Source organism: Camelina sativa, chromosome 6 (assembly GCF_030686135.1).
Source record: "Camelina sativa cultivar CO46 ecotype springtype chromosome 6, ASM3068613v1".
NCBI classification, from domain to species: Eukaryota; Viridiplantae; Streptophyta; class Magnoliopsida; order Brassicales; family Brassicaceae; genus Camelina; species Camelina sativa.
In genome coordinates, this window is record NC_141885.1 from 669,646 (window position 1) to 676,986 (window position 7,341).

At 33.6% G+C, this 7,341-nt stretch overlaps 3 protein-coding genes across 3 annotated transcripts; 1 reads left to right on the forward strand and 2 right to left on the reverse strand.

Moving 5' to 3' along the window:
* The first annotated feature begins 2 nt into the window (after window positions 1-2).
* Window positions 3-2,710, forward strand: LOC104789939 (two-component response regulator ARR14-like). Its single transcript, XM_010515604.3, has 5 exons — window positions 3-1,095; window positions 1,192-1,344; window positions 1,443-1,838; window positions 1,917-1,993; window positions 2,071-2,710. The coding sequence occupies exons 1-5, from the start codon at window positions 987-989 to the stop codon at window positions 2,497-2,499; spliced, it is 1,164 nt and encodes a 387-aa protein (XP_010513906.1). The 5' UTR covers window positions 3-986; the 3' UTR covers window positions 2,500-2,710.
* On the reverse strand, window positions 23-718 carry LOC104789938 (uncharacterized). The gene has a single exon (XM_010515603.3). The coding sequence runs from the start codon at window positions 716-718 to the stop codon at window positions 167-169; it is 552 nt and encodes a 183-aa protein (XP_010513905.1). The 3' UTR covers window positions 23-166.
* A 2,706-nt stretch (window positions 2,711-5,416) lies between the features above and the next one.
* Window positions 5,417-7,341, reverse strand: LOC104789940 (vacuolar iron transporter 1-like). Its single transcript, XM_010515605.3, has 4 exons — window positions 6,866-7,341; window positions 6,411-6,496; window positions 6,208-6,322; window positions 5,417-5,860 (listed from the first exon to the last, which is right to left on the reverse strand). The coding sequence occupies exons 1-4, from the start codon at window positions 7,120-7,122 to the stop codon at window positions 5,563-5,565; spliced, it is 756 nt and encodes a 251-aa protein (XP_010513907.2). The 5' UTR covers window positions 7,123-7,341; the 3' UTR covers window positions 5,417-5,562.

Consider the following 7,341-nt stretch of genomic DNA (forward strand, 5'->3'; position numbering starts at 1 on the left):
TTACCCTTTTGAGCCTAGTATGTATTTAAAAAAAAAATCTTATTATGGCTTTTGCTTAGTGTGATTGTTGCAAATCCTGAAATTAGTTCAGAAACAGAGGTGAGATATTGAAATTTTCATCAACATTCATGGACCATAACAAAATATCAAATATGAATACTGTGATTCATGAGTTGAGGAGTCTGGTCTCCTTGAAGGCTTGAAAAGAGAGTCCCTTTTGAATATAATGAATCTGTGATGGATCAAAAGGACCTCTCACTCTATCAATTTTTATAATCACTGCTCTCTCCGGCAACACACTCCTCGCCGGATCCACCGCCGTTTCTCCGCTCAGGCACGACGACACTCCTTTAAAGATGATAACTTCCACTTCTTCGTCATCAACAATGGCCGTCACAATAAGCGCTTCTTCTCTACACGACTGGCTATAAACCTCCAGCATCGCCATCTCCTCATTGTACCCGTACTCTTCATCTTCATCTTCACCTCCTACAACGTCGTCTCTCACCCTTCTCCTAGCACAATACCGGAACACCTTCGAAGCTGCTCTTCTCTCCGCCGCCAAAGCCACCACAGGAGGCACGGTGAAATGGCTATTCAAGTTTGTGGACGAGGGTATCTTAGTCAGTTGAGTTTTTGGTCCGAAAACGAATAATCCGGCTGTGCCACCGCATGGATTCGCCGGCGTGATAAGCATTGTGATACAGTAGTAGTGCATGAGGACCGTGACCAAAGATTTTGTTAGTTTTGTCTAGATAAGATTTTTTCAAAGGACTTTTACAAATAAGGGTAGTACTGATGAGTTAAATTACGTCAGAGTGCCACTCTCTTCAAACCACTGGCTACTTACTCAACACTGTACCAACTTCAATCATTTCTTGCTTCTCCACATTTTTTTGTATCTTTCTTCATCCCCAAATCCTGTTCTCACTTCTCTAGGGTTTTTAATTACTCACACGAAAGCTGAATCATTGATCTGCAATCAAATGGCTATCAGTGATCAGTTTCCTAATGGGTTAAGAATTCTCGTTGTAGATGATGACACTTCCTGCTTGCTCATTCTTGAGCAAATGCTTCTCCGTCTCATGTACCAAGGTCTACTTCAAAGCTCCCACCTTTTCTTAGATTTTAAAGCTCACATTTTCTTGTTTATCTAAGTTCTCATTGTTGCTTTTGTGTTTTGTTTTGCAGTTACAATTTGCTCACAAGCTGATGTTGCGTTAACCATTCTAAGAGAGAGGAAAGACTGTTTCGATTTGGTTCTAAGTGATGTACATATGCCTGGTATGAATGGTTACAAACTTCTCCAACAAGTTGGTCTCGAAATGGATCTCCCTGTCATTAGTAAGAAGACTCTCTCTTCTTTATTCTGTCTCCAAAGATTCAATCTTTTTTTTTTTTTTTTTGTATCAATTAATGTTTTCCTACACTCTGTTTTCTAGTGATGTCTGCTGATGGAAGAACAACTACAGTCATGACTGGAATCAACCATGGAGCTTGTGATTATCTAATCAAACCAATTCGTCCTGAAGAGCTTAAGAACATTTGGCAACATGTTGTTAGAAGGAGATGTGTAATGAACAAGGAGCTTCGAAGTTCCCTAGCTTTAGAGGATAACAACAAGAACAGTGGCAGCGTCGAGACTGTTTTCTCGGTTAGTGAATGCTCAGAGGGGAGTTTGATGAAACCTAGGAAGAAGAAGAAGAAAAGTGTTGATAGAGAAGATAACGAAGATGATGATCTTCTTGATCCTGGGAACTCTAAGAAGTCACGCGTTGTTTGGTCTATTGAATTGCATGAACAATTCGTCAATGCTGTAAACCAACTTGGAATTGACAGTATGATCCTTATTCCTATACACTATATATAAACTCTATATTGAGTTGTGCTTATAAGATTTGCTCTTATTGTTTCAGAAGCTGTACCAAAGCGGATTCTAGAGTTGATGAATGTTCCTGGTTTGAACAGAGAAAACGTGGCTAGTCATTTACAGGTTTGGTTCACTGAATCTTAATTCATGTATAGCTCTCTCTATAGAGGATTTGACTGAGTGAGTCGATATAATTGCAGAAATTTCGATTGTATCTGAAGAGACTAAGTGGTGCGGCTTCGCAGAGTAAAGACACGGAGTGTATCAAAAGATATGAAAACATTCAAGCTTTGGTTTCCTCAGGACAAGTACATCCACAGACATTAGCTGCATTGTTTGGTCAACCAATAGACAATCATCTCTCCGCTAGTTTTGGTGTTTGGATTCCTAATGATGATGTTGATAGATCTCAAACTCAAAACTTGGCGGTTGATGTGTCGTCCGCTTCTAAACGTCCTGTTTCTGTCAGTACTACTTCGATGGCGGTTCATGGTCTATCTTCCTCTGCAAATTTTAGTCAAAAAGGTGATTCTAACAACAACACAGACCACAGTATCAGACAAGGTTATGGATCAAATGTTAACGAAGAATCTTGGATCTTGGAAAGATCTTCAAGACAACGATATTGAGCAACAACATTGATGGGGATAATAAGAAGAGGAGGCTCGTGTTTGTTCTGAAACTGTTTCATTCAAATCTTCAGAATGGGAAGAAAAGCATGTATCTGCAGCTTAGAACTTGTATTGTATTTGCTAGCTAGCTTTCTACTAATGGGAATATGACCATGTTTTAATATCTAGATTTGACTATTTTTATCAATAAATAATAAGTTATAAATAAGTTACAGTCTCAATGCCTTAACAACAGAACAGCCAACATGTTACCAATCCTAAGGATTTTGAATTGTTTTCTTTTACCGTATGTATATTTCGCAAACGCCAACACATTTGTTGCAATATTTTATTTAATAGGCCCGTACTACGTACGGGTCCATGATGTAGTTTAAAAAAAATCTTTTTATACATTCAAACTGTAGTTAAAACTTAAAAGCAAAAGGAAAATAAAAAAGAGAAATCTATATACCATGATAAATCGATTATCTAACTGGTATTTTATTCCCAAAAAAAAACCATTGTTTTGATTTCAGTAGTGTTTTGAACACAAAATACCAATTGGTCAATGCTTTCAATACATAACAATTTATTAAACTTTTTTTTTAAAACAAAAAAAAAAACTTGTATTCAGTACCATATTTTAAAGCAATTAGAGGTATAACATATGTGTTGTATTTTAAATATAATTCAACAAAAGTTATTTCAAACAATACAACACAAAGCTTTTGGGGCTGCTTGCTTAACCATTAAAACTTAGTTGCATTTTATATGTGTTTTGTGAATACTTTGACATTTCAAGCTTTAAACCCTCCAGAAACAGGTTCCAGTAGAACTTAATGTGAATTTGGAATATAATTGAAGAAAAATAGAGATGACATAGATCTAAAGGATGTTCTAATTGTTATATTGAACAAATGATAGTAGTATTTTTGAGTGTATGGCAATGGACGGCGAGACTCTTCTTGGGTATCTGTCATAGCATGTTCAGCAAACTTCCTAGTATATATGAAAATACTAAAATTGGCCCAAGAATTCTTCTTCCTACATTAATTAATCAATCAAAATACAATTCCTACATTAATTAATCAATCAAAATACAACAAAACACTATGTCATATAATATTTATAAAATAAATCAAAATTAAAATAAAAAGATAAAACAAATTAAGGAAACAATTTTTGTAGATTTTTTATTAAGAAAATTATGTCGGTTTAGGTTTATAAAGCAGAATTAGAGTTTAAATTTTATAATTAAAAACATTATATGTCGGTTTGAGGTTTTTAAAAAATGATTAGAGTTTAGATTTTACAATTAAACGAAATTATATGTCGGTTTGGGTTTACAAAAGAGTGGTTAAAATTTAGATTTTACAATTAGATGAAATTATGTGTCGGTTTGAGTTTACAAAAGAGTGTTTAGGGTTCAAAAGAGTGGTTAGGGTTTAGGGCTTAGATTTTATAATTATATTAAACAAAATTATATGTCGGTTTAGGTTTATAAAAGAGTGGTTAGGATTTATGCTTTAGATTTTACAATTAAACAAAATTATGTCGGTTTGGGTTTATAAAAAGAATGGTTAGGGTTTAGATTTACAATTAAACAAAATTGTATTTCAATATGTTTTATAAAAGAGTGGTTAGAGTTTAAATTATACAATTAAACAAAATTATATGTCGGTTTGGATTTATAAAAAGTGATTTGGATTTAGATGTTATAATTAAAATCTATAATATAATATTTAGAATGAATAATTTTAAAATTGTTTGATATACAAAATTTGTTTCCCTAATTAAGAGAGTGTGATCCAGTGCCTAGCACCTAAAACACCTAATCGGGATTTAGGCGTTAGGTAATTTTAGGCGGTTTAGGCGTTTAGAGCATAAACCATTATAAATATGATATTATATAAAAATATATGTTAGAAAAAAAGAAGAAATCATAAATCATAAACAAAAAATAGAAAAATGCATTTAATTAGTTTAGATTAATAATATATGAACGTTTATAATTATGTATATGAATATAAAACTTAAAAATTTCAACATATGTAGTTAAAAATTAAAATATTATGCAATTTTAGACCGTCTAGACCGCTTTCTTGAATAATGGGTGAATCCAAGAATTGTTCTTTAATTACCTTGATAGGAGGAGAGCTTTGTGATTCTCAAGTAGACATGACTATGGTTAAGGTTATCACGGTTACAGTTAGAAATTTTGTTTAACGTTACCATAACCGTTTAATATACGGTTAAACGGTTACAGTTAAATACGATTTTGGTTGAAGCGGTTACAGTTATATATGGTTATAGTTATTTGATAATATGATACGATTGATAATATTTGATGACTTAATATAATTGATATTATTTTTTTACAATTAATATGTTCTTCTTTTGTACTCATATTTCTATATATCATATGATTCATATTATATAAATAATTATTAGTATATTTTATTATGTTTTTAAAACGGTTATGGTTAACAAATTTTAGTTTAACTATGCGGTTAACCAACGATTTTGATACGATTATAATAAATTAACGATTATGATTAATATAATTTAACCATATATTTACGGTTATCGGTTATAGTTTTTAACCATTTTATATGGTTACGGACTGGTTACGGTTTGGATACGGTCTGATATACGGTTACGGTTTAATTTTGATCATGCCTATTATCAATTCTCAAGTGATAGCAAAATATTCAACAGTATTTATTAATAACATTTATCGTCATTTATATTAGTAGAGGGAGAGAAAACAGTTTTAACAGTAGTGAGATGGTGCAATCGTGATGAGAGAAAATTTTGGGATTTCTTTTTTCCTACAAAAAAATAAACAGTAAAATATTTGTTCGATTTTATTTTCTTTGATTTTTTAAAAAATTTAATTAAAATGCCATGTGTCAAATTTTTATTTGGCAAGTGATTTGTGCTTTATAAAAAGATAAAGGATTTTATTTTGGTTGCCACCATAAGTTTGAGCGTGATAAGAACCACAACGCATGCAATAAAGAAGTTTCAAACCATTAAAAGAAAAAACATTAAACGCAAACATAAGTTTTGTTACTGATGCTAATGTTGCACCGCTTTAGCCATACCAAAAGCAGCCGCTGAGGCAATTGCTCCTATGAAGGCGGTTTCAAACGCACTCCTTAGCGGTTTGCTGTCGGTGAAGTGCCCTTTTGCATAGCCAAATACGAAGAGAGCAAACAGAGTTATGATCACAGACGCCACTACCGCTTCCATGGCTTGCGGTATGAAAATGTAGGGAAGTAGCGGTATAAAACCGCCAAGGACATAAGCGATTGCAATCGTGAACGCGCTTTGTAACGCTCTTTTCGGATCAGGTTTCTCCAATCCCAGTTCAAACCTGTGGGAGTTATCATCAATTTAACAAATAATTAAAGTCTAACCTATATAACCATTGTACATGCAACATGCTAATTAAAGTGTTTAATATAACCAACTCATTCACGTAATTTGTTTGTTTAGGAAAAACAGATTAAAATTTTGGAAGTCGGACCATGTAGAATCTTGTCTACACCTGGAAAGTATAAAGCTCAGCTTTTTGCAGAAAACTAAAAGTATCCCTCGATTTTATCCCTAACTAAGACTAGACTACTATATCGTCGTAGTAGATAAAAATATAGTTGAAAAATACAATACAATTAGAATAATATATAGTAATGAAATAAGTGGGAAGTTATATATACTGACCTCATCATAAACTCAAGCCATGCTGGAGGATTCTTACGAAGAGCATTAACCACAGGTGTATATTCATCTGGCTCTATTCCATACTGTGCTAGTATCTCTGCCACTTCTGCTGCCTCTGTTTAATATAATTAAACTGTGTAATGTTACACCTTAATCTTCTTAACGAAGGCTTAATTAGAATTGAGTCAAAGTTTTGGTTTTACCAGTCTCAGGAACGGCCACGATCTCTTCTTGTTCACGTTTCATCTCCCTCGCATAATGATCCTCTTCACTCTTGGCTGCTAAATACCTAAGTTCGTAAAACTCCACAATTAAAATCACGTTTCTTCGTACCATATGACGGTTACTCAAGACTAAATATGAATACATGCATATAAAAAATCTTTGCATGATCTCCTTACCAAAAAAACAAAAAAAAACAAATCATTGCATGATCGATGTGGACTAATTAAGACCCAACAAAATGATGTGGGACAAATTAGTATTCTGCCAACTTTAAACCACAACTTATATGTTATGTAGTTAATGTTAACTGTTTATAGTAATTATACCACAATTAAGTAATATATATTGTCAAAAATGAAAACGGATTATATATTGTCAAAAGAAAAAATGAAAACGGAAAATATAAAAGTGATCTGATCCTTAATTATAATACCCGCCGAGTCCCATGGAAATAGCGCCGGCAGCGACTTCGGCGACTCCGGCAGTAAGAACGATAGAAGAAGAAGCATTGGCACCAGAGAGACCGGCGGCGAGAGCAAAAGGAACGGTTAAACCATCGGAAACGCCGATGATGATGTCACGGACGATTTCTCCGGCGGTGAAGTGTTTCTCGGTGTGATGATCAAGAAGTGATTGCTTCTCCGGTTCGATAGAGATCCTTGTAGTACTCTCATCTTCCTCCGACGACATTGCTGAATCGATTCTCTCACTCTCTCTCTCTCTCTCTCTCTCTCTCTGTTTTTATTTTTTTCCTCAAAGTTGTGAAGTGTATGGAAACATGATACTCTATGTGTTTTATATATACGCAAAGAACGAGGGGAAAGATCATCAAACGGTTTTTTTTTTTTTTTTTTTTTGTAACATCTATCATCAAACGGTTTATTTTGTAATTTGGTTTTAAAACTACCT

Bases quoted from the DNA above. Each gene is read 5' to 3' on its own strand.
- LOC104789938 (XM_010515603.3), bottom strand. From the start codon at position 718: ATGCACTACTACTGTATCACAATGCTTATCACGCCGGCGAATCCATGC.
- LOC104789939 (XM_010515604.3), top strand. From the start codon at position 987: ATGGCTATCAGTGATCAGTTTCCTAATGGGTTAAGAATTCTCGTTGTA. The intron at 1,096-1,191 runs GTCTACTTCAAA...TTTGTTTTGCAG, and splicing joins TCTCCGTCTCATGTACCAAG to TTACAATTTGCTCACAAGCT. The intron at 1,994-2,070 runs GTTTGGTTCACT...ATATAATTGCAG, and splicing joins ACGTGGCTAGTCATTTACAG to AAATTTCGATTGTATCTGAA.
- LOC104789940 (XM_010515605.3), bottom strand. From the start codon at position 7,122: ATGTCGTCGGAGGAAGATGAGAGTACTACAAGGATCTCTATCGAACCG. The intron at 6,497-6,865 runs GTATTATAATTA...TTACGAACTTAG, and splicing joins ATTTCCATGGGACTCGGCGG to GTATTTAGCAGCCAAGAGTG. The intron at 5,861-6,207 runs GTCAGTATATAT...TAACTCCCACAG, and splicing joins TGGCTTGAGTTTATGATGAG to GTTTGAACTGGGATTGGAGA.